Raw genomic sequence first — 27,902 nt, forward strand, 5'->3', positions numbered from 1 at the left:
TTTGGCATTTGCCTTTGATAATAAGCTAATAGATTTGGCAATCCTCAAACCACCAGTTGCCAGATTGTTACAGATGGTCACCAGATGTCTGTGGAAAGTACCTGAATAATATTCTTATTATTCTTTGAAAGAATTTCTTTTTTACTGTTAGTTTGTTAACGTTCTATTGGATTTTTATTAATTATAAATCACATGCTATTTCCCGATTTATTAAAAAAACATGGCAACACAGTCAAGCGCCAACATTTCGTTCTATGAACTTGATTGACAGCTCAATTATAGCTATCTTCAATGGGACCAAATGTGAAAATCGTCCCAGTTTTATAATTTCTTACAGGATATTCCAAGTTAATAAATTCGTTTCAATTATTTTTCAGATTAAAAATTTTAAATTATTTTTGTGGTTGTAGAACTTAGAGATAAACGTCATGCTCCTAAGTTGACATTTTATTTGACAATGACATTTTTCATTAATCTAAACACGGCCTGACGGCCACCTGCCAAATTATTAGAGTTTTGTAAGTTAGTAGACAATGATCAATTCGTGTCCCGTCTGAACAAACTACATAATTTACAATGGATTGGGTTATATCGGACGAATTATCCTTAACAGTAGGAACTGTTGTTGGTTGGATAAGTGCCGGGGCTATGATAGTTGGGGGTGTCATACCCTACATTCCCCAATACAGACAAATACGAAAAACTAAAGATGCAGAAGGTTTCTCGTTGTTAGTGTGTTTAGCTTTATTAGTAGCTAATACTTTAAGAATAATGTTTTGGTAAGTTATTGCAGCCATTGAGTTGTAATTTCTTTAATAATGGTTCTATTTAAGGTTTGGTAGGCATTTTGAATATCCACTGTTAGTTCAAAGTATGATTATGAATGTCACTATGTTTTTAATGATCCACTTGTGTGTACGGGTTAGAAATAGAAATCAGCTACTTCAGGCAAGACAAAGAATATTTACAGGTAAGTTTTGAAGATATTTATAGAACCAAAATCAATAATCAATAAAAAGTCTGCACTAAATATTAGAGATGTATGTTATGTTCTATTTACAGTTTTATTTAGTGTTTTCCAATACCCAGAAATAATTGGATCATAATATATAGTTTTTTCTTTAATTTTCATTCAATTTGAATTATTGTTGTAAGAATTAGAAATTAAATATGTTTGAATTAACCACCATATAAAATTTCATACTTTTTAACAAAATTGCTACATTTGTATATATTATTCATTGTAAATATATTCATTGTTTTTATCAGAGTGATTTCTATTAACACAATTATATATTTTAAGTTAGTTTTAAAATATGCATTTACCATAAGTTTATTTTATTACCTTTAGCACTTACTTAGCACTTTATTAACTTTTTTTTAACAGGTATTTGAATGTTCTTAAATTTGTATGTACATACCAATTCATTTTATATACCTACTTAATATTTATCTTGTTAAACTTTTAAACCACTTTCTACCTTGATAGAGGTGTAAAGTCTGGTGGAGTGTAAGGTACTTTATTTTCTACACAGTTTTTTCCACTGATTCCTTTTGCATAACTATTGCATTGTTATTGCATTGCTCAGTTAAAAATTTTCATGCAACATTTTTCTTTATCCTTTATGCTTTACTTATAGCTTCACTAGTAGTTTATGGCCTTCTTTTATACCTCTTTATTAGATATTTTATGGTTAATATTTATTAATTCAGTTAAAATCTTTAGCTGGTGTGAACATTCAAGTTGTAACTACTGTATATCATCAAATAAGGATATTTTTCTATTGGAATTTTCTTCACTGCCCTTTTACATATATAATGTGTACTTTTATTGTGTACAGCTTTTTGTAAAACCATTTGTAATTGTAATATGCTTAACCCTTTCGCTGTGGCAGGATGAAAAAATGTTAATGTTGCTAAAGATAGCGATTGGCTTGATTGCCAGATAACTCATGCTCAGCATACTGTAATGGTAACTCTGATTAAAGAATTTTTTGCTTATAATTTTCTTGACGAGTTATGTTGCTGAAGAAAAATAAAAAAGCTAAATGGGGTAGTCAAAGTTGTTAATAAAAGTAATAATAATTAAACGTTTTTTTTTCTTGGTGTGATAAATACCAGAATATGGTACAACACACAGTGGAATGTAACATTTAGTACACATAAATCATCTTTCCCTCCTTTTCTTGTTTTCACTAAAAATACATCTTTTTGTTGGTTGTTTAGTGTAGGTCATTTTAGATATACCATTAGGGAAAAGTCTCAAAGCATTTTCTAGAGTATTTTGTTTACCTAGAATTAAAAATAGGAAAAGGATGCATAATGGCATCAGTAAATTGTCAACTTACCTCATGAAGAATGTATAGCAGTAATTTCAGGATTATGGTACTTCTCTAAAATACTTCGAGAAAGCTCCGGTTGAAAATCAGCTAATGATATTTTCTTATCAGTTCCCAATTTGTATATAGCATGTGTATTCAGTACTTACAGGTCGATCAAATGAAAAAATACTTTCTGGTACCATTTATTTGTTTTTTAGACTGATTCGATACTGGTCAGTAACACGTTTTATTATAATTAATAACACAACTGGGTTTCATTATTGTATTTCTGGTCTTCCAATTTTTTTTCTAGTACTCTGCATTCTAAAATCATTTTTTGTTGTTAGCATATGTATATCTTTGTTGCTGCCGCCCCACTTTATATAAAAAACATTCATTGGATGACTGAAAAGTCATTTCATCTCTTCTCAGCTTTTCTGTGAATTATGGCTTATTTTCCTGGTCTTCATCACTGTGCCACAAGCATTGGCATTAAATCCGGTGAATACAATGGATTGTTAATCAATTCATATCCCAATTGGTGTAATTTTACCTGTACAAAAGCTTCCTTGGGGCAGATGTGTTGTCTAGATGGAAGAGAATTTTCTTGAGACAAACTAGGACTTTTTCTTACTGTGATATCCTTTTTTAAGTATCTTAGTCTTCCTCGGTTGGTTTATGACACTTTTCTACATTGGTTTGACTGCCCCTTCAGCTTCATAACAGTTCCATATTGTCAAAAAAAATTCTTAGGATTGTGTTTTATTATTGCCAAAAGGTTTACCAATCTGATGCATGTGTCCATTTTTTGTTGACAGTGAGCAAACAAGGCATCCACTGGTAAAGTACCACATGGTAAAAATATCAGATGCTGGTGGTTAAGATGAATACAAGATAAGAGCTCCGCTTTTATCTTGTATTCATGTTTCATTTATCTTAGCTCCAAGGTATTTGTAATTCTTCACTTTTTTCTGCCATTATATTTTTAATCACAAGAATGTCTGAGTGAATCGTGGCATATCTTGTTAAAAGCATTTTCGAAGTTTATGAAACGGGAGTATTTCTGCAATATAGACACAAGATCAATATTTAAAGAAATATCTTGTATAAATGAATCACTAACGATATTGTATGGTGATCGGAACATTCTTTTGCATTAGCTTTTTTAGGTATTATGATGATTGTGGTAAAGATCATTATTGGGTAATAATACCACTATTGTACATACAATTAAATAGGTGTAATATTATAGTTATAGATTTGTCATTCATCAGTTGTTAATATTTCTGTAGAGATTTTATCAGGTTTCCATTATTTTCTATTTTTAGCATTTTTTATTTCATTTTCTTGTTCTTTTTAAGATATATTTGACCCAGTTTCACTATTTATTTGTGAAAGGTTTTATATTGTCTGCAAATAATTTATGTAGGGGAGAGTTGGAGAAAACTGGGTACAAGTTGAAAAATGAAGTTGATATTTGATATTTGATACATATTTCCAAAAAATATTTTTTTACTATCTGTAAGAATAAAATTTAAAACAGTTTCAAAGTGCCTGGATTTATCACACCGGTTTGCTAGAACTGGGAACATACCTAAAAAATGTAGGGCTGTATTGTCTCCAACTAAGTTTTTGATAGGTGTATGAAAGTCATTACAGGAAAAATACAAACGAGCAATAGTTAAGATTCGTTTTAATGATGCTTTTAGGAACAAAAATCACAAATAAATGAATCACCATTTGTCACAGCCACTGCAATCTCATGGGACCACTTATTACAATTTAAACACTTTATCCAATCTTCTTTCGATTTAGAGTTTGAAAATAAATTGGCAATAGATGCAAACATCATCCAAATCATCCTCTTCTGAACTATCTGAATCTTCTTTAACTCCTTTAGAAACTGCTTTTCCTTTTAAAATATACTGTTTGGTATTTCCGGTATCTTTTATATACAGTGGAACTTGATTATAGCGTCATTGAAGGGTCCAGTAAGAAAATGACGCTTTATCAGAGTGACGTTATAAAAGAGGTAGAAAAAAATGAAAGTTTAACGAGGCAAAATTTTATTACACTATAATTTATTATTACAGCTGCATTTAGGATAAAAAAATTAAGAAATAAAACATATCATGTATATGAAACTTATATTTTTTATGAAAAAGTTCTCTAATACTGAAAAAAGTCATAGTTTCTCCTGCACAACCCTTTCTGAAAAATAAAGTTTCTCTGTAGTGTCCTTAATAATCTGAGCTGCTTCTTTGGTAGCTGTGGATGCCTCCCTGAACTGGTAAAACCTGGATATAGTCTTAGTAGCTCTCATTGCTTCTTGGATTGTAGGACAATCAACGTCGTCTTCTCCTTCTTCTTCATTATCTTACTTTACGATGAGGCTTACTTTATATTTAGCCGATAAAACCGGGTTTTAAGTAATGTTATCGAATAGTTTTTGGCCGGACCTATTAAAAATTGACGTTACAATCTAGATGACGTAACTACCAAGGCCGTAATATCCAAGTTCCACTGTATTACTTCGTTACACTCTTTTTTTTTGGGATTTTGTTCTTGAGTTCCTTTTCTAGTTCAACTTTTTGGGGTGAAGAAGTCAACACTGCTCTTTCTCTTAATACTTGCTGAGTTTCTTGTCGCTTTTGGAATCTTAAATATTTCCTTGGGGGAGACTGAAAAACTACAACTTGCTACTGGATGAACCACGAGATGTTAAAGGAGTTAAAACTGTCATTACCGTCTGGGTTGATTCTGGGGATCACGATTCTTTTGAAATATTTTCAGTGGAAGGACCACTTTGATGTTCTACTTAGGATATACCTTTGGGTTCATTTGATATAGATCCGGTATCTTCTTGACAATTAATTTGCCTCTCTGTGGTTTCAGATAAGGTGAACATCCAATCTGAAAGCACTCCTGGAACAAATGGATATATTCCTGTTTTTTTTTGTTAAATCCATTAATCGTAGTTTCCATGGTTGCTGCTTTCATCAAAAGCACCTCCAAAAAGGCTTTTCCACTTCATAAATTGTGACCCACCGTCTCGGATGCAGTGAGGCGGCAAACATATTATTACAACGTTATTTTCTCGTGTCATATTTATTAGTTCTATGCTCTTAGTATGTGCTGCATGGCCGTCCAGTAAAAGCAGAACAGGATTATCTGCTGTAGGCTGAGCAAATTGTATACATTTCGTAAACCAATTAATAAAAATATTTCGTTGAATCCAACCGGAAGGGTGATATTTCGCAAAAGTGTCGGGGGAGTAATGTTCTCAATTTGACATTTTTTAACTCTAACCAGGCAATTAATGCTCTTAAAATTTATGATTCGTCAAAACTTTTGTGACATATACACGCACAGCTTTTAACAATTTTTATTATTTAGCATTTTTAACCCTTCTTCTTTGTAAATACTTTAATTAAATTTTCTTTTAATATTTTGACAGCTAAACCTCAAGAAGTACAGAGATTGCTTAACACTACGCCTCGTAGATCAACAGGCAGTTTGCGTGGTAATTTGGCTTGCACGCTGTAGCTTTGCTTTTAATTTACTAATCCTTATCTTTAGTCTGCTAATAACTAACCCTTAACCCTATTTGTTTAATTGTCTTGATGGGATCGACCAATTGATAAATGGATACTTTCTAAATACAACATATAAAATTATTGCCTTCAAAAATTTGACATTTATCCTGCTCTGACGTCCTCAGGTCTTGTCATTTGTTCTGTTTATTAATGAACTTTTAGCTCATGCACCAGAACTAGATTTAACGGAATTCTTCAATGATTATTCAGGTATCTGATTTTACTGTATTAATATTTGAAGAAAAAATCAACTTAGCACTTTTAAATTTAAATAGCTGAGTTGTTCTTAAACGTTCAAAAAACTAATCTTATTGTGTTTCATTCAACTGTTGAAAGTAAGAAAGTAAGATGGTGCTGCAACTTATGAAAACTTCTCTTAGAAAATTCAGTGCACAAACCTTTCCCCTAAATTAATAATTGATATAACTTTCTGGTTTAAGTTTGATTTAAATTTATTAAATAGTTTTTCTAACAAACTTACTGTAGAAGTCTACTTTCACTTCTGCACAAAACCATGGAGTTCTTCGCTTGGGAACGATTTATTTTTGTTTATACGAGGCGTGTTTTTTAAGTAAGTACCGTTTTGGAATTAAGAAAAGACGTGCAAAGATATGGCAATAATTTTATTTTTACATGAAAGCCTGTACCTTAATCTACTTTTCTACATAATTTCCGTGAATATTGAGGCACTTGTCATAACGTGGCACCAGTTTTTGAATACCCTCCTGATAAAATTCTGCCGCCTGACTTGTTAACCACTGCATCACACATGTTTTGACTTCGTTATCGTCTTGAAGACGCTGACCGCCCAGGTGTTTCTTCAAGTGCTGGAACAAATGGTAGTCGCTGGGCGCCAGATCAGGGCTGTATGGAGGATGATCTAGAGTTTCCCATTTAAATGATTTGATGAGATCTTTGGTCTGATTAGCCACATGTGGACGGGCATTGTCATGCAGCAAAACGATACCCTTACTCAACTTGCCACGTCTTTTGTTCTGGATTGCACGACGCAGATTTTTCAATGTCTCACAATAAGACGCTGCATTCATTGTCTCATTTTGAGGCAGAAACTCCACTAGCAATACTCCTTCTCTGTCCCAAAAAACTGTGCACATGATTTTCCGGGCAGAAATTGTTTGCTTAAACTTCACTCTTTTGGGTGATGATAAATGTCGCCATTCCATGGATTGTTGTTTCGATTTTGGTGTGACGTAGGCCACCCACGTTTCGTCACCAGTAACAATTTGGTCTAAAAATCTTCACCTTTACTGTGGTACCGCTCAAGGAAAGTCAATGCACTGCCTAAACGTTGGGTTTTGTGCAAATCCGTCAACATTTTTGGAACCCAACGTGAACACAATTTCCGGTAATTCAAGTTCTCGGTAACAATGCGATACAAAACACTACGAGAATACTGAGGAAAGCAGTCGGACAATGATGAAATTGTAAAGCGTCTGTTTTCTCTCACCTTTTCGTCCACTTTCTGCACCAAATTTTCATTAACGACCGAAGGACGCCCACTCCGTTCTTCATCATGCACATTTGTGCGGCCATCTTTAAATGCTCTCACCCATTTCCGTACCATTCCATCACTCATAATGTTTTGTCCGTAAACTTCAACGATCTCACGATGAATATCGATCGGTTTAACAGCCCGTACTTCACAATCAGCGTGACTCACGATTGTTGGAGGCATCTTAAACACTGAAGTAAACAAGTATACAATGAAGAATCAGACTGTAATGACGTCAGTGCGTAGACAAGAGATGTAGGTAACCAGCGCTCATGCGCGGATCGCCGACCGTAGCGCTGCGGCGGCGGAATCGCAAAACGGTACTTACTTAAAAAACATGCCTCGTATTTCTTGCACCAAACAATCACAATGAAAAACAATCATATTCTACTTTTGGTCGAAATTGAGATGACGAAGTTTTCTAGTGATGAATACATATTACTTTCGGATGGTACGGAGTAAAAGAAAAACATTTACAGTCCTTTTATTACAAATGCTAAATGAAACGGTGTACTGGGGAAGAACCATCAGAGTACGCGCGCTGCGAGGGAATAACCTTCAGAGTCCGAAGGCGCCCTCTCTCTGTCTCAATAGGTCGGGTCGGGTACTGCATTTCTGTGATTCTCTTTCTTAGTTTAGCGACTTCATTGGTGTGTTCTAGTTTGCCAGTTGATTCTGTTTGAACAATAATAAAGTAGTGAACACATACTGATTAAAATGGAAAGTAGTGGTAGCGATAGCGATGACGGCCGTTTTCGTGTTTTTATGAAACTTCTGAGAGCCACTACTCATGAGGTAGGGCCAGATTGCAAATGCCACCGTTTTCGTTGTATTGGGAACGTCAATGAAGCCGAAAGGCGACGCATTTTGACTCAATTCAATGAATTTGCTAACTACCACGATCAGAATCGGTATCAAGGTGGTCTGATAACCGTTCTCCCAGTTATGCGTCGACGAATTCGAGTGGGAAAGGGACACCTAATATTGCTTCTTATTCCTATCGTGTTAGGAGTGGCCCTGATGGAGACTTTCGTGATGTGCAGTATTTTTCAAAGCATTCTTATCCATTCATGGAATTTCTGCTTTCCGATTGCAAAGAATTCGAGAATTACTGGCCTCAACTGGTACTGTACAATTAGACGCTAGAGGAAAACACCGAAATAGGCCAGACAAAATTTCTAAAGATACTATCGTTAAAGTGACAGAATCTATTGGTTCATTGAAAGGAAGAAAATCGTATTACTCCCGAAAAAAAAGTAAGAAAACTTATTTCCCTGAAGGACTAAACATAACTAAGTCACTTACTATGTACTTAGAAAAAATTCCGATAATAAATTATCATATGACAAGTTGAAAGACACCTGTAGCTACTGTGGCACTATAAAAACGGAAATATCTGCCCTTTCGCAGAAATTAGATGCCAGCAATGATGAATGTACAAGCCAAATCTTGGAGAAATTACAAGAAAAAAACAACGAGAAACAAGTGAAAAATTTTATTCTGTGAAAAGAAAATATCAAAAAATGTCGTCAAAAGCAATCGATACCGAAGCCATAACCATAGACTTCCAAAAAAATTTACCAACCCCTAATATGACCTCAAACGATGTATACTATAAACGGCAACTTAATTTTATAAGCTTTAATGTACATGTATTGGTCGATTCTACCTTTGTTTTCTATACTTATGACTAATCGGTAGCAAAAAAGAAGGCTGACGATGTGTGTTCGAAGACTCATCAGTTTGTGTATAACGTACTGTTATCTCAGGTTCAAAATTTGATAATATTTTGCGACTTTTGTGGAGGGCAAAATAAAAATTACAGTAGGTAAAAGAAATAATAAATTAGACTTCCACAAATTGGTAAAATCCACAAATTGGTAAAATAGTCTATTAAACTGTAATGAATTAATAAATAAACAAATAAATAAAACATTACTTACATGCCGGTACTCTATTAATTGATGGTTGAAAGAACATGGTTCAAACTATCTTGTATTGTTGATTGGAGAACTCAAGTCAACTATTGTAATTGTTTAACAGTAAACGGGGAAGTTCTTGAGGATCTATTCTTATTCATTGTCTCACAACTGTCACCTTCCAAAACAAAAATAAAAATCTCAATAAATAACACACATTTCATAAATATATCTCCAGAATAAATATAAATACCTTTAAAGAACTTAATGGTATAGAACATTACTTTCATCAAACAAACAATTAAATTTACCTATCTCTACTTCATTGGATAAAATCTGTCTCCTCAAGAACTTCCCCGTTTACTGTTAAACAATTACAATAGTTGACTTGAGTTCTCCAATCAACAATACAAGATAGTTTGAACCATGTTCTTTCAACCATCAATTAATAGAGTACCGGCATGTAAGTAATGTTTTATTTATTTGTTTATTTATTAATTCATTACAGTTTAATAGACTATTTTACCAATTTGTGGGTCTTACCTTGTCTGCTTAAACATTTTATTCATTTTTAAAAACCACAGACATGTAATATTGGCATAATTACTGTAATTTATATAATTTATATCACCTATCTTTATTTTACCTTTATTAGACAACACCCTAATATGGGTTTATTATTTTCAGCATTTATTTAACTTTGTATCGTGACCTGAAGATGCTTTGCATATTGTAGAAAGCGAAACCGGTCGTCTGATAGTTAAATTAAATTGATTGTGAGTAAGTCTAATTTATTATTTCTTTTACCTTTTGAAATGGACTCACACAAGCAACACATTCATGATTTAAAAATTTCAGTTTTTTGGTTCCTTCATTATCTAGTTCAGACAGAAGGACGGTTTGAGTTTGTGAAAGTAATTTTTCCCATTATCAGAGGACATTCCTATGTAGAGTGCGACCGGGACATGAGTTTCATTAATGACAAAGCTTATACGGAAACTCAAGATGATTGGAGAGAAGTCCTCCGCACCAGCAGAGTGAAACCGAAACCGTTACAAGTGGTGAACTGTGGGAAAGATATCAAATTTCTGAATTGGACTAAGCATTTCTCCAACAAGTGTCCCAAGAAATGCCCAATGCCTAAGAGACCTATTCGAGTGTTGGAAATCAGGAAAAATAGCCCTCAATTTATCTTTCACAAGAATACCTATTCTGGGTTATTTGCAAGCTCGCTGTTTGAATGCAAAATTAAACCCGAAAATAAGTTTAAGGAAAGCTCATAATATCACAACTCCGGAAGTTACTAGCCACAATCATTCTGAAGCTTTGTACAACGGCCCACTTCCGGTCAAAGCTGCTAAGTTACAAAATCTTCTCCACTTGACCAAATATTTGGAAAACTTAAACTCTAGAAAGTTCTACACTGATTTACAAGGTACTGAACAGGAGGGAAGTGTGAGGAAGAAACATTTTGTGACGCAGAAGCTTAAAGGTACTGGGGAAGAACTTTCATGATCCATGCCGGCACACTCAATTTTTTTTATGATGTTTCGCAAATAAAATATTTTTTTATCTTCTCTTTTTTGCACTGTAAACATGTCAACATACCACTGGAAAAATTGACAGATTTATACGGTTGAGTTAAAACAATTTGTTTGAATTTGAAACATTAAATTTCGATTTCCATGAAAACTGTTTTTGTGGACTCAGATTGTTTTCCTCCTGACTCCTCAAATAAGAACTGTCATGAGCTACAAGTCTGCTTCTACTGGGTCTAAAGACTTCATAAGTACACCATTTTTTTTTTGTTTTTTATAAGCCACATTTTTGCTCAGAACATTTTTTTGATCAATACTCACGTTTTGAGTTATTTGAAAAACCGACTGAAAACGTGGTTTTTATTTTAAAAAATGAACATTTTCTCTCGCAATTAACTCAAAAAGTGACTCAGTGAAAAAACTCTATAAAATAGAAGTTGCTTAGAATTAGTCAATTTATCCATTTCCGGACTTATTTTTAACCAGTGGCGGCTGGTGTAGTAAAATTTTGGGTAGGCCAAGCCAGCAAATTACATATATCTATGTGTAATCAGTGACGGATCCAGAGGGAGGGGTCACGGGGTCATGACCCCTCCTAACTAATTTTTTAATGATTTCTCTGTTCATTTTAACTTCTGCGTTGTATCTAATTTTTGCGATTTTAGATTTTTCATCTAGCAAATTGCGAACAGAAAACGCCCTCTTCTATACATCCTTAAAGGAAAGGAAATTACTTAAATGTTCCTTGCAATTGGAATGTTTTTTTAAGGAGGCAGACATATTTTTTAAATCAAAGTATCCTTCACAAGTCCATACACATTTCTTATTAGAAAATAACAAACACGATTTGTAGACATTATACCAAGAGCAATTAAAAGTACGCACCTTTTTCCCATCTTTTTGGTCAATACGCAATGTTAGAGTAGGCCTTTCATTCATAATAATTTTTTTTCTATCAATTTTAGTTCTTCTAGATAATGGCGATTCCAATAGTGAAACAACAATGTCCAAACACTCACTATCAACATTACTATTACTGCAACCTGGTAAAGCGTCATAAAAACTCATTTTTATGTATGAGTTATAAAACAATCTTACATATACAAGTTGCATACAATCAGGCGATATAGAAATCATGCAAATGGGATTTTTTTTCTTCGAATTTTACGAATTTTTTTAAATTTATTTGGGCAACCGTGCACTTGTTTGCAATTGTGTTGTTTGTTTAAAAATGTGTTACAATTATAGATTATGTTACATATTTTTTTATCATAATATAAAAGAAAATTTATATTACAATTCGATAATTACAAGTGACAACGATGGTCGACGTAGGCCCGATCGTCTCGTGCCTAAACAGCAAGCATAAACACGACAATATAAATCGTTGTCCGGCAAGCTGCTTAACTTCAAACGCTTTTTGTACGGGGATCTTATGTGAGCTGGTTCGGCCAGTTCCAATCGGGCCTATTAATGATATTTAAAATGCCTGAATACGATTCGATGCTTTCTGTGGTAATATAATAACATAGTTGTTTTAACGGACGCTAATGTATTGAGTGATTTAGTACATTTAAAAGTTATTTACATGCATTAACATAATTTTTGAATATATGTTTTTCAATTTTAAGGCTCTTAAAATTATTGGGTAGGCCCGGCCTATCCTGCCTACCCCCAAAAGCCGCCACTGTTTTTAACGTATTTTTTTACCCCCGAGAAGGGATGGCTTTCACCCCCGAGTAAAAGCTACCCTGCGCTCGAGTCCAAAAATGAAGTAGAGGGTAAGAGGAACCTAAATACAAATTTTCAAGCAAATCCGTCGTAACGAGGAAAATTACGCGAGTATTTGTTCTTTATTCATTTCTAATTAGTTAATTATCATATTAATGTAGTTTACAAAATTAAAGTTTTGATGAGAATTTCGATGATGCGTTAAATTTGCCCAGTAGTATAATTTACTTGAAATATTTTTATTTATGTATTGAGATCAATAAACCGTCGAAACGAAAACATAATAATCTGAATATATATACATAGATAATAGTTCTAGTCCTTATCTACGTTGGTTGTGTAATAAAGGTCAATACTCCGAAAATAGATTCGGAATCAAAGGCAGTCCTAATTTCCTGTAGGTTACACTTTTATATAAAACGGTTAGTTCATATTTAGGTTACTCACGTTTTCGAGGATTAAAAATAGAAGAGGGAGTGTCTACTGTATTGAAATCCACTGTTATTTTGTAGGTTCTAATATGAGAACAATTGATAAATTGGTTGGAACTACAACCGAGCTATTATTGAATTAAACGTTTGTATGTATACATTGTTCAAAAAGGGTGGCACTTCTTTATAGTTCTCAAGAGATTCTGTAATTTCAGCCATTGTAACTTTTTTAGAGGTTGCTCAAAATTTTCTTCCATTTTCTTATCTAAGAAAATTATATTCGGCTTTTGTGATATATTTTCTCTTTATTTTTCGTACATTCAGCGTATCCTTTGGAGGTTTCCTCAAAAAAAAAGAGCAAAATCATTGAAATAATAAATGTGGAAACAGAATTATTGTTATGTTCAAGGTATGATACAGGAACATGATTGCACATTGATAGAATTCCAATAATCGGAAAGTTTATGTTTTTGAAAGATTGAGTCAATTATTGCGAAACTAATAAATACGCAGGTAATCTAAAAACAACAATTAATCAAGAGTAATATCAAAAAGCACAAAAACAAGAAAAAAATTTGGAAAGGAAATTGTAAAGAAGGAAGATTTAAGATGCGGTTTAAATCATTGTGTCACTCACGCGAAAATTCAGAACAAATTAACTGTACTTACTATATTTTAGTATGAAAAATGTAGACACTAAATTCCAGGAAATGGTGATGACCATTCTGAGTTATTCTTAGTCTTCCAGTGGCGTACAAACATTTTTTTGTATGTAAAATCTATGTTAGATTTGACTATCTTTTCCAAAACTGTCTCGAAAGGTTTAAAGTAACTATTAACATTAGTAGAAGAGATCTAGAATGGTTTAACAATACATACTGGCTTTTTATTTAAATACACTTTGGCTGAAATACCATTTATTCCAAAATGCTTAAGTAAAATATTTGTCAAGGCTTATTACATTACAAGACAAAGTGTTTTTTACCCATATTGCAGTATTGTTTCAATATCTGACCAACAATAATTTGGCGCTAAATAAAAATCAGGTATACAGTAGTGAATGATAGACGCTGATATTTCAGACAAAAAAAAATTATAGAATAAAGAACTTTATATAAAACAATATCATTTAATAAATCATTAATTTTATCAACACTCAAACTTTACATTTAAACATAAAACAGTAGATGCTTTAGTTTGCGCCCAAACACAATTCCACTTTTTTAAATTGTTTAATCAACAACTGGTTTGCACATTCCTATTCCTATTTTTCGTAAGCTCTCGAAAAGCTTTCCAACGGGAAAATAACAAAAAATACTCTATTTCTAAGCACCCAGCCCAATACCCGAAAAGCTCGAACTCTGATTGGACTGATAAATGCATTTCATTGGTTATAGAATAATCGAAGTTACTCACAGATATTCAGTTATACTAATGTTGTATTCAGTTACTATGTAATGTCTATTTTTATTAAGACCAGGGCGTTAAGCAACACCACACTGCTGGAAGAAACGAGGGGAGAAATTCTTCGAATATCCCTAAGGATATTTAAGAGAAAAACGCCCACCGTTCCATCCATCAGAATGGTGCTCTGCCCGACTGCTCAGCCCTGGGTTCGTTCCCTGATCATTCTCTCCCCACAACAATCCCAGAAAGGTACAGGAAATAAAAAAAAAACTTACGAAGTCATAGTAAAGGTATATATATTTATTAAATAATAATAAACAGAATTCATATTATTATGAATGTGAAACAAAAATAAATTTTTAAACAGAGACTCAAAGATTCTGCCGGTTGCTGGTATAAAATAATTTAAGTATAAAAAGGTACTCAGCTTTAGTTCGTTCTGAAGGAGTCGTTCAGTTCTCCAGGAAGGGTTCCGATCTTTGTGGAAGTTAGCCGCTGTCGGTGGTTGTTGGTTAGGCTAAGGGGGTTGTTGGTCGAGAATAGCAATCATTTTTGTCCCCATGTTGGTAAAGGGGTTTCAGATTATATTCTGATGCATTAGTGGATTTCAGGTAGTATGGGTGGTTGCTGATTGTTTCCCCAAGGTATTGTGGTTGGCTGTTGTTTGCTTCCCAAGGTAGTGTGGTTGGCTATTGCTTGCTCCCCATGGTAGTGGCAATTTGTGTGACTAAAGTTTCATTGTAGAATGATTGGACAGATTCGAATGTAGATATAAGGATTGAATCGTTTGTAATGCCCCTTTATCCGCTTCTTCTCGATCGACGATGGTAAATACAATAAAACGTTGAAGTTGTGGAGTAAAAATTATGGTTTTATTGACAGCTACTAATAATTACACTAAAGATGATGGTTAGGTAACTTTCTACAATAGACTGCGCTCGAATGAGCTCAAATCCCCAATTTATAATCTCACAAATAATGTATACCTCAGCACAGAGGTTATTGCTTCTATTATACTAACAAACTTTGAACTATGAGCTTACAATACAATTTAATCTAGGCCGTAATTGCAACACTTAGGAAGTTCAATTGGAAAATATATTATTCGGCAATTTATTATGTTGTAGGTAAATGAACTAATTATTAAAATATTACACGATATGTTTTCACAATGTTTCAATTATACACGGTGAAACTATAAAATATTAACAAGTTAAGAATAATGTGAGATTACAAATTAAGGGATTAATTTGTGATTGAACAATGGTTGTAGTGATATGTTTGAGAAGAGCGAATAAAAATTTGTATCGGCTTATATAGGATGGAACGGCTACTAAAAATATTTATAATTTAGTGAGGTCGCTTTGGAATAATATAGTACGGGGGACAAGTACCAAGCGGAGCTTGGTGTCACGTTCAATTGGTTGATTAAAACGTTACAACTAATTATTGAAAAATGTCGAAAACGGCAGTGTTATAAATCTGCTTTATTAAGAAAAATTTTAAACAACTTTATTGGAAGTTTTGATAGATATATTATGGTAGGCTTTAGTGGCGTACAAGAAATTTTTTAAAGGGGTTTCACTAAGGCAATATAATACCAACTTATGTTTTTTAAATGGGACCTCGTATATATTTTGACATTTTCGTTTACATTTTTAATTCTCTTTCACCTGATATCTCATATCTCATGGTATATATATATATCTATTTTCAGTTGTTGAAGCTACTCTGCAAATAAATTGTTTATTTGACATCACGTGAGACACTTAGAAAGCAACACTTCTAACATTGTATTATGCGGATAATAATTCTTCATAGTTTTATTTAACAGAAATAAGATCAATTTCAATCTCTGATCAATTTAAAAAATAGAAATAACAAATTTACCAACAACAAAACTACTTAACAACTAGAATTAATTTTACAAAAATATAAAATTATAATAAATGTTCAAAACGCCCCCCGTTTTGTGATAATAATAATAGACACATTTTCCTTAATATCTTACACAATTAAGTATATGCATTGGCTTTATTGAAGTTATACTTCTATACGCGCGCTCCACGTTGGAAATTTGTATGGGAGTGAATCTGTGAAACCATTACATATGTAAGATGATGAGTAAGAGAGAGACAGAAGATATATTTTCTCTCTCTTCCTCTCTCGAATATAAAAATGTTCCTTTTATATATATATAATTTAATATTATATATATTATATAAAGATATATATATATATATATATATATATATATATATATACATATAATATTATACATATAATAAAATATTTATTAATATTATTATTTATGTGATATGTTTTGTATTAAATGTTCATAATTATATTAGTCTTTTGTATTTCAAAATAATCTCAATAAATCACTGTATGATCCAGAACTGTCAATTTTGAAATATCTTTGTGTCATGTCCTCGGTAGTATAGTAGTCAGTATCCCCGTCTGTCACGCGGGAGACCGGGGTTCGATTCCCAGTCGGGGAGGACTTTTTTATTAATATTATTACATTATTGTTATTTTTAAATACTTATGGATATTGCATTTTAATTTGTATTGTATTATTATATGGAATTATGTTGCACTGTATTGTAGTGTATTTTTTTATGTATATTATTGTCATTTTTAAATACTTATGAATATTGCAGTTTAATTTCTATTGTATTATTATATTAATAACAAAATAAACAATGAATTTTACTGCAGAGTATGTGTAAAAAAAATTTGCATTCAACTCCTTTCATACATATACGAAAATAAAAATATACATTTTCATCAAAATATTGATTCAATCCTTCATTTTTAGTAAGTTGTTATTAATTATGTTTCTCTTTCTGCTATGTCTTACCTATAGAATTACATATGTAATGATTGTGCAGATTGACTCCCAAATAAATTTGTAACGGCGAATGCGTGTATAGAAGTGTAACTTCCACCGGCAGTCCCACTGGACTGCCACACCCTTTTTTTTTCTAAATGCTTGATGAATGCTTTGTAATAATTCTTCCTTAGTGTTAAAGTCAGTTTTATAAATATTATTTTAAAAATCCCCAAATAAAAAAAAAATCAGGATATCGTTGAAAATATAATTCAAATGCAGCAATAACATTCCTTTGGCTTTCATATATATCAAATGCACATCGTATTTTTTATAATTTTCAAAATTCGTGTTTATGTTGACACTTAACGTATGTGAGGTATGCGGGTTTAGAATAATATTTGGAACAACTTTTGCAAATACATTTTTTAGATATCTCTAACGCGAAGGAAAATATCGAAAATGTACCCAGTTTGTGGATTCGCATTAGACCGCCTTCAAAATTCAAATTTCAGTTGGGTGTCTTAAAAAATGTGAACTTTCAACCTGTATGACTGTGCAAAACTTCAAATCTGTATTTATTCTGATAGCCGAAATATAGGACAGTCTTCATCTTAAAAGCAATACACTGTATAACGAAAAGAAGTCATGGCATCTTAACTACTTCTTCTATCTCATCTAGCAAATCCCTATCTGCAAAATGTTCCAATTTGAGACAATATTTTCACATTTTTTGTCTAATTTCGTATATCTACCTCGACAATATTCGAGCTTTGTATAAAAGAATCGCTACTTAAAGTATAAAACGTTTGAAAAAAAAATTAGTACTTTCAAAGCTATTTATACATTTCGTGGAGTATTCAATTATTACAGCTTTTACCATGCTTTTTATTCTACTGTATTACCTGATATACATATAATATTAAACTCGTGTCGTCGGGAATTGCATTTTATTCAAGCCGGTCCTGTGAGACGCTCTTGAGTGAGCAATCAACACCTGGCGAAGGCTGACAACCCTATACGTTCATTCTCCATGAGAAAAGCGTTGCCGTATCTTAGCCGTACTGCACTCTCAGTGCGAATTTCACTATAGATCCCTTTACTAATGATATAATTATACCAACATAATTTATTTAACAATGGGTTGCATGGTGGGTATAGTTTTTAATCTTAAGAAAATATAACCTCGTATTCGTTATTTTTTGCAGTATATAATATCCCGTTCTCGCATGTAGAGTAGGGAGGTCGAGTAGGACTGTTGACTGTCGTGTGCTTCCCAAAGTTCCAGCTATTTCGTGGCAGTCAATTTTTGATGATAGAATATTTTTTAGCTTTTGGATGGTTATTCGTAGTTATATGATCCAAATAAATTTTGACAAGTTGCTGAGAAAGCACACAAGAGACAGCCTTTAAAAATAGACAAAATTTTTTTAACATCGAAACAAAATTTTATGAAAATGAGGTTATATTTTCTCTTACCATCCTATAAAAATATATACGCCATAGATTCTTTTTGTAGATTTCGACGCGAAGTATTTCTGGAACTGGACTGATTTTCAATCGTACCTGGACTGTATTTTGATATTTACCATAGCAACTTCATTGTTGATGTATATATTCATAGACTATATAATCTTTGTTGAGACCGTTGGGTTTCTGGCGTTATTTACTGAGGCGATGTTAGGAACGCCCCAACTCACGAAGAATTACAGGAACAAATCCACAGAAGGAATGAGGTAAGTTAATTTTTCTTCGTTAGTTTGAAAGTTTTTCGTAAGTGGACCGCGAATACCCGCTGCAAGTCGTTCAAAAGGTTCTCCGGAAAGATGCGACAATTGATCCAGTAAAATCTATTTCGAAATCTGGCAAATGTTTTTTTACTCCAAAATGTCGTCCAGAAAGGTTGCTACGAAATTCTTGCAACATATGTACTTTGTATGTGTGATTTTGGCAGTACCATTGGTTGAACTGTACGTACTACATCAGGACTTTCCAACTTCCTATATAATAGACCATTCGAAAGATACAGAGATTCTCATTGAGCCCTTTATAGGTCGACTATATTTGGTTATAAAGAAAACAAATATACCAAAAAACATACATTTGGGAACTGTACCGATAGAAAGGGTTGATAAATACAAATACCTAGGAACCTGGATTTCACACAATAATGATCAAACAACCTAAATAAGAGCCAGCATAGAAATAGCAAGAAATGCGTTGCTAAAAATGAAAACAATTTTCTGCAATAAAGACCTTAGATTAGAACTGAGAGTAAGAGCACTGAGATGCTACGTATTTTTGATACTGCAATTGAAAGCTAGACATTAAAGCAAGAACACATAAATAAGTTACAGTCCTTTGAAATGTGGTGTTACAGGAGGATGCTTAGAATAACATGGACACAGAAGAAAACTAACACGGAAGTATTACGAGAAATGGGCAAAAAATGCGAAATCATAAACACAATAAAAATAAGAAAGTTGCAATATCTGGGACACGTAATGAGGGGACAGCGATATGAACTGCTAAGGCTGATAATACAGGAAAGATAAGAGGAGGAAGGAGTATAGGAAGAAGGAGAGTGTCATGGTTGAAGAATTTAAGGGACTGGTTTAAATGTAGTTCTATAGAACTCTTCAGAGCAGTAGTAGATAGAGTAAAGATACTGATGATGATATCGAACCTCCGATCGGGAGACGGCACTTAAAGAAGAAAAATATGTGGTTATTTACGTCCAAATAGATATTACTCCATTTTTAAGCCATCCTCGTATGACTTTTAAGTTACTATCTTTCTTTTGACTCTTTTAAAGGTTTTCCAGGGAAGTCTGATCGTTATCTTCTTCTTGTTTAACTATGGTCATCTGGAGAATTACTTCTTCAGTCTTACTCCTCGTCTTGCATAAGAAGCAAGATTAGGTGTCCCCGTACCCACTCGAGTTCGTCGACTCATAACTGGGAAAACGGTTATCAGACCACCTAAATACCGATTCTGATCGTTGTAGTTAGCACGTTCATTGAATTGAGTCAAAATGCGTCGCCCTTTCGGTTTCATTGACGTTCCCAAGACAACGAAAACGGTGGCACTTGAAATCTGGCTATACCTCATGAGTGCTCTCAAAAGTTTCATAACGTCACGAGCACAGCCTGTTTTTCTTCTTTTTTTTAGCAGCAGTCCTTACATCTACATCACTACAATCTCTATCTCTACTTTCCATTTTAATCAGTATGTAGTTATTACTTTACTATTGTTCAAATAGAATCAACTGGCAAACTAGAACACGCCAACAAAGCCGCTAAACTAAGAAAGAGAATCACAGAAATGCTGCACCCGACCCGACCTGCTAAGACAGAGAGTGGGCGCCTTCGGACCCTGAAGGTTATTCCCTCGCAACGCGCGGACTATAATGGTTCTTCCCCAGTACACCGTTTCATGATACTATGATTAAGAAGATAAGATATTGCGCATAAGTCGTGACGTAATTGGAGAGTTGCACGTTCGTAATGTCAGTTTTTTGTATGTGTCAATAAATAATCTTTAATAAATAGTTTGGAGATATCCTTTTGTGTACGATTATTGTAATTATTAAACCTTTATTTAATATTATTATTTTGCTAATTGAATAATTTCATCACAGAATGCATCAAAATCCCATTTAACTTTAACAAGAATTCAAATTCTACTCTCCAATGACGGCATGCGCGAACACGACCGATTTTGTGTTACGGGAAGATCCTATCTTGTTAGTCATAGTATCATGCACCGTTTCATTTAACATTTGTAATAAAAGGACTGTAAATGTTTTTCGCTTTTACTCCGTACCATTCGAAAGTAATATGTATTCATCACCAGAAAACTTCGTCATCTCAATTTCGACCAAAAGTTAACTATGACTATTTTTCCCCCGACTCCTCATGTATTTTAGTTTAACGATATTCCAAATTTGCGATAAATATGTGTACCAGTGTTAATTTTTGCCGAATAATTAGTTGTATTGAAGTACCTATTTATCTATAATAGTATTTACCTAGATAAGTGGTTTTTAAGTCGATAATAATGTTGGTATACTATGTATATTTATTTATTTTTTGATTTGATAGCAATGTATATTAAAAATCATTTACAGTTTTGAGTGCAATAACGACTTAAATACTGCTTGTTAATTTTTAGCGCTCGTCATAATGAGGCTATCAGATATTTATGGTCATTAAGTCTGCTGCGACTCAGACGTTTGAATTATTAACATCGTTTTAACTAGAATGTGCTATATATTATACATAGTTATCGGTTTTCTGGGTGTGGTTATTTCTAATGAATCTTAAGGATATTGCCGACGTTTGTTTCTGCTTTATTTCTAAGGCTTTTCTTATTGTTCTCGTTTTGTAATATAGATGGCCACAACTCAGCTCTATTGTGTTTCCCATTTAGTCTAAGAGTAAAGGAACACTTATCTGTTATTTTTCAAAGATAGTCTTGGAAGTAAAACTGTTACTAAGAACAATTTATTACCATCTCCAATAGTAGTGGAGAATGTGAAAAAATACGAATTGTTTTCCATAAATTCCATGCAAATACATGTAATAGACGGTGACTACTTGTAACAAGACAACGTTGCGCTCATTTGTATAAAGGCTTCATCTAGCTCTCTTAGATGTAGGATCGTCCTTGTCTTCATATAAAACTATACAATGGAGAAATTATGTGAGAAAAAAAGGGAATGAATTTACGGTATTTATTGAAATACAAAAAGCAAGCAAATGCTATGCAATTTACAAAGCTGTAGTTATAAACATATACTAGTTCTGTGGGTCACTTATTTTCAGAGAGTTCCTTACTGACTATGATACGTAAAATGAATTTGCTGTTCTTCTTACAAATTAAATGGAACTGCTATAGTTTTCTCACACAATATAAGAAAATAATATTCAAAAGTATCGTTGAGTATTCTATCATACTTTCCCCATTCCTGTTCATTATGTCTTCTCTGTCTTCTCCTTCTTCTTCTTTAAGTTTCATCTTCTATCGAAGGTTGGAAATCATCATGGCTATGTGGACTCTGTTGACTGCCGCTCTAAAAAGTTCTGCACTACTGAATTCAAACCATTCCGTTAAGTTTTTAAGTCAGGATATTCTTCGTCTTCCCACATTTCGCTTTCCTCGGATTTTGCCTTGCATAATAAGTTGTAATAATGCGTATTTTTGCCCTCTCATCACATGTCCTAAGTACTCAAGTTTTCGTCTTTTGATAGTTAATATTATTTCCGCCCCATTTCCTATCATTCTAGTTACTTCTACGTTTGACATTCTTTGAATCCATGATATTCGTAGGATTCTTCTGTAACACCAAAATTCAAAGGCGGCCAACTTCAGATGGACTTGTTTAAGTGTCCACGCTTCTAAGCCATAAAGAAGATTAGAGAAAACGTAACATCGAAGCATTCTCAGGCGTAGTTCTAACCTTATATCCCGACAACAAAGAAACTTTTTAAGTTTAAAAAATGATGCACGTGCTATTTCAATGCGTGTCCTAATTTCTTTGGTTTGGTCTACATCTGATGTTATCCATGTTCGTAAGTATTTATAGTTATTAACACTCTCAGTTGCAGTATCTTCAATAGTCAATTGGATATTTGCATGTGCAGATTTAGGCATGATCATGCATTTAGTTTTCTTTAAATTTATCTTCAGTCCGTACTCATGACAGCGTTCATTAAGGCGTTGCATTACGTTCTGTAAATCATTGTTGTTATCCGTCATTATTACTCTATCGTCTGCAAAACGTAAGTTATTCAAAACTTCTCCATTGATAGATATACCTTCTATTGAGCCTGAGAGCGTTTTTTGAAACACCGCTTCACTGTAGACCTTGGCAGTTTGATTCCAATATAAGTTAGATATAATTTTCATATCATGACTGTCAATATTTTTGCTTTTTAATATATCTACAAGCTTTTTATGTTGAACCTTATCAAAGTCTAATGTCTTCTGCTAGATAACCATTACCTCGATGTTTATTCCTTTCTGTTTATATCTATTATATAAGTCTTCTTCAATTTCTCTCTTTTCTGTTCCTCTTAGAGATGTTTATATCGGAGTTATATGTATGTTTATATTCTGATATCTCTCCTTCCTTTTTCGTTTCAGTAGCATGAACTCCAGAATAGTACTATTTACCTAAAGTAGGTAAGAGTAACGACCTATCAAATCGTTAAAAAAAGATGAGTTCTGACGGAGGAGTACCTGACAGACTACCACAGAATAACATTAACACTACATTGCAGTAGGAAACCTAAACCTACACGTAGTCCCAAAAATACACAAAGACAACGTACCCTCCAGACCAATTCGCAGTAGTATGGGTGTTTTGTATAAAATTTAAGAGGTCGCTGGTTAAATGATATTAGATAAATAATAATGAAGAAAAATGCAATATTTTGTTTGTAAATAAATTAGCGAAAAATAGCAAATACAACTGTGAATAAATTACGAAATTAACTAGCCATACATTGTTGTCTGTAAAAAGAACATAGACTTTTCCTTTGAAATATTGAAGTCGTATTCTTAGCCAGTGGAATCTCGTTGGTACCGAGGCTCGATAGGACGAGAACAGATCACACTAGGTCCGTTTGGTTCGCTGTCTTGGGATGAACTGTTTTGAGACTTAAGGCGGTCGGAAAAGAACCCTCTAACCGTTACGTGTGTAACCATTGAATTAGATCACATTATAGTACACTAAAAGAAAAATATTAAATGTAAAAATATGAAAAGAAATAGTACATGCTTTCCCAAACAATGGGTTCTTTTTACAGTAAACTGTCTAAATTGCTTCTAGATATAATACTGTACCAATATAATTTGCTTATAGGGGCTAAAAGGGGGACTGAACAATTACTAGGCTTGGAGATAGGGTAAGCAAAAAAATTGCGAACGGCTACTCGTGTTTTGATTAGAGATCATGCTCGTGGATAAGGATTCCTTTGTTTTGGGGGCTGATAGAACTAACTACGAAAAATAAATCAAGAAATACTTACGGAAATGTCCTGGGCAAATACTAAACGGGCGATTTAAAGTAGATATCATTTTATTGGGAATAAGCCACAATTAAAGGTTAAAATACGTTTATTGATGTTTCAATTTCCACTTCGGAAATCGTTCTCCAAAGGATTGGGATGTGATTCTAGTATAATTGTTTATAGTTACTTTTAGACCAAAAAATGTTAATAGATTTTGAATATTAAAAGAAGGGTCAGATTCAATTTTAAAATTTATATTAAAATCACCAAGTATGATCAGTTTATCTGCTTTTCTAAGCAAGGTCGTTATGACATTCTCAAAATTAAAAAAAAAAACAAGTCAAAGTCACCCTTACCTGATCTGTATACAGTTAAAATATTGGTTTTTATTGAAGGTGCATAAATTGCACAAAACTCTGAACTTTGCTCTACATTATATTCATTTAGATTAAGAGAAGAATACGTAAGATTTTCTTTTACATAAATTGCAACTCTGCCTTGTTTATTTTTTACCTTACAAAAGAAAATAGCTAATGAAAAGCCGGAGATGCTAATTAATTTTAAATTTTCTTCATTTTGCCACTGCTCCGAAAAACATGACGTCATATAAAGTTTCATTACCGTACCTTTTGTCAAATTATTTTATTTTGATAAGAGTTTGTAGAAGCTTCTAGGTTTCTTCCTCCGTCTTCTTTATGTGCTGAAAATTTTAAATAATTATTGTTGAATAAAGTTTATACCTACTATTAATAATAAGGAATTTTTTTGTATAGTTAATTAATATAATTCTAAAATTCTCAATGTAGTCACGATTTCACTTTTGTTATTATAATACCATGTTGACGTCTACGAAAGATCGAGCAGCTCCGTATGTTGGTCGTATTTTTAGCTGTGCTACGGAAATGTCAACTCTAAAGTTGATGTTATGGAAATTTTAAATAAAAGTGACGTCAGTTTGTATAAATCTTGAAGTAACATGATTTTAGTATGAAAAATACTATAATAGATAAGTTGTATATGAATCAAAATAATTAAAACAATTATAAAGTTACTGTTAAGCAGCTGATTGTGCCGCAAAAACGTAGAAATATCATTGATGATGTATAATGAACTTTACTACTTGTCAAATTTATTTAAACTAATCTTATATTTTGTTGCAGCATAAGCATGGTGGTGATGTGGACGTGCGGTGATATATTCAAGACTTCATACTTTTTATTGCGCGACGCTCCCGTGCAATTTTGGGTATGTGGTTCAATACAAGTGACCGTGGACTTACTAATATTATTACAAGTATGTCTTTACCGAGGGAATGTGGAATCGGCGCGGTCGATACCCCATCGTCTTGATTGAGTAGTTATTATCTGGACCCAGGACGAGAAACATCGCAAAGAAGTCAAAAGTGCCGAGGTAGCGATCGTTAACGAGAAAAAAGTGGATAAAAACATTAATAACGTTAATACCGAGACTGAAAACAGTGATCCTTTAAAGCACAGCGATTCCAGCTGTAATTCTATTAGTAATAAAGATGCAGAAAATAATTGTATCACCAGCGTTGAGGTGCATACAGAAAACTGTTATAAATCTAGCAAGGCTGTTAGTAGAGATAGTGATGTAGATATTGTTAATAATGTAGAAAAGTTGACGGTAAATGGTGTCAAAAAAACAACCACACAACACATTCAGCACGTCTCTTACAAAGAACGCGCGAAAAACAAAGTTAATAAACTCATCCATAGGCATACGTTATGACATCTACTAATTATGGCTTCCAAACGAAACTTTATGAAATTTATGCTTCCTTTTTAACTTTCTTCCCTTTGAAGCTACTTTCAATTTTAAATGGTATTAAGTGACAGGCTGCATCGTGTACGTTTATTTTAAGATAATTTTTTAAACCGGCGACGATATGAAACTGAGAAAAAGCTTGTTATAGGTTACACTCTTAGGCAAACGTAATGAATCCGTTTGATAAACTTAACTAACTGAGGTACTATCATGTGTGACACATATAAAGAGAAATCACAGTACTATACAGAGAAATACTACATTTTTCTCTCCACAGAAGAGAAATCACTTCTGTGGAGAGTGTATGTGCGCGCGTTTATGTATGGGTATGTGCGTGTCATGTTGAATCAACAAATCTGCAGTTAACATCACAGTCATTATGTCATGTTCTCAATTAATTCTTAGGTATTGATTTGGTTATACTTTATTCACAGCTATCCTGTGGTCCTATACAGATTGAACCAATTTAAAACGGAACATACAATTTAATATATGTCTGTTTGAACTGCATTTGAAATAGTGGACCAATATAAAACTGGGACAAAAATAAATCCATACGCGGTGATAGACATTGTATAAAATATCGTTCAACTATCTGTCTTCTTTAAAGGAAAGAGGAGCTTGCCTAATAGTCGGAGAGATAGAGCCGAAATTTTGAACTGATCAGTAATATGACATTTCTCTATAGGAATATATTCATTGTAACTGGGTTAAGACTTTGCCTTACAGGCGGACGCCCCTCGTGGTACAGGGGGTGGCTATACAGGGATGAAGTTGTCATTTTTTTCGGAAAAATTAACGATTAATAATATGGCTGAAAATTTGCCCAGAGTAAGGTCTTGGTATAACTAGACGAAATCCCAAAGGGCGGACACGAGAGTGGATACATAAGGTGTGGCGGACAGGGGTGAAATTGCAATTTTTTGGGGAAAAATTAACGATAAGTAATATGTCCGCCATTTTCATGGCTCATTATTTAGCCCCTAAAAACTCCAAATATAAAAGGGAGGACAGCTGGGTTGGTACAGAGAGCCATAAAACGGGGTCAAATGTACCACTTGCCTGCGCATTTTAGGTCTCGGTAACAATTTTCAAACTGATTTTATTATGATATTTTTATACCGATTGATTTAAAAATTTGTATGCTCACTTCTGTTACTATTCTGAAAAGCGTCAAGTAGAGTTTCAAGCCTCAAAATTTTCCAAAAAAATTTCCGTAAATGAAAATTTTCGTAATTTTTTGAGGTAAAATCTAATTTGTAGAATCCTTTCGATTTTCTGTCAGTTATACCATGATTTTTTTCCAAAAATTTTCAAACGATTTTTCCGATAAGAAAAAAAATTTAGAAAAACTTTAAAAATTTCGTCATTTTTCTCACTCTCATTGATGTCATCACATTCATCATCTTCGTTACTTTCACTTTCAATAATATCACATTCATTATCTGCTTCATTTTCAATCACTACTTCTCGAACTGATTCTGGCATCTGAGGTCCACTAAATCATTTGAATTTATATGTTTCATCTTCAAACTCCCAACCAGGTTCTTCAACAATCAATTCTGTTGGTACTTTTTTATGAGCATTTGTCCAAATTTTTGAAATATAATGAGCTCGCAGTAGATGTTGGTGTAATTCATGACATGATGGTAAGCTTGAAGCATCGAAATTTTTTAGTTTTTTTTTTAAGGCTCGTTCACATCATGCAACTTATACTGCCGGTTAAATAGTGAAACTCTGACATCGTTTACTTTTCTTTTTGGAATTGTTCTCGCCAGTCCTGTTCCATATAAGTGACATATGAAAGTT

At 33.2% G+C, this 27,902-nt stretch overlaps 1 protein-coding gene across 2 annotated transcripts; it reads left to right on the forward strand.

The window, feature by feature from the left end:
* The first annotated feature begins 457 nt into the window (after positions 1-457).
* LOC140432853 (solute carrier family 66 member 2) lies at positions 458-26,819 on the forward strand. 2 transcript variants are annotated; one of them, XM_072520991.1, is made up of 5 exons: positions 458-779; positions 834-970; positions 5,779-5,844; positions 18,809-19,025; positions 25,466-26,819. In XM_072520991.1, the coding sequence occupies exons 1-5, from the start codon at positions 577-579 to the stop codon at positions 25,656-25,658; spliced, it is 816 nt and encodes a 271-aa protein (XP_072377092.1). In that variant the 5' UTR covers positions 458-576; the 3' UTR covers positions 25,659-26,819. The 2 variants fall into 2 exon arrangements, with proteins under 2 accessions (XP_072377092.1, XP_072377093.1); XM_072520992.1 differs by lacking the exon at positions 5,779-5,844 and having other exon boundaries at positions 462-779; positions 25,466-26,818.
* The last annotated feature ends 1,083 nt before the right edge of the window (positions 26,820-27,902 follow it).

The sequence above is a fragment of the Diabrotica undecimpunctata genome, chromosome 1, assembly GCF_040954645.1.
Source record: "Diabrotica undecimpunctata isolate CICGRU chromosome 1, icDiaUnde3, whole genome shotgun sequence".
Lineage (NCBI taxonomy): Eukaryota > Metazoa > Arthropoda > Insecta > Coleoptera > Chrysomelidae > Diabrotica > Diabrotica undecimpunctata.

Bases quoted from the DNA above. Each gene is read 5' to 3' on its own strand.
- LOC140432853 (XM_072520991.1), top strand. From the start codon at position 577: ATGGATTGGGTTATATCGGACGAATTATCCTTAACAGTAGGAACTGTT. The intron at 780-833 runs GTAAGTTATTGC...GTTCTATTTAAG, and splicing joins ACTTTAAGAATAATGTTTTG to GTTTGGTAGGCATTTTGAAT. The intron at 5,845-18,808 runs GTAATTTGGCTT...TTCTTTTTGTAG, and splicing joins ATCAACAGGCAGTTTGCGTG to ATTTCGACGCGAAGTATTTC.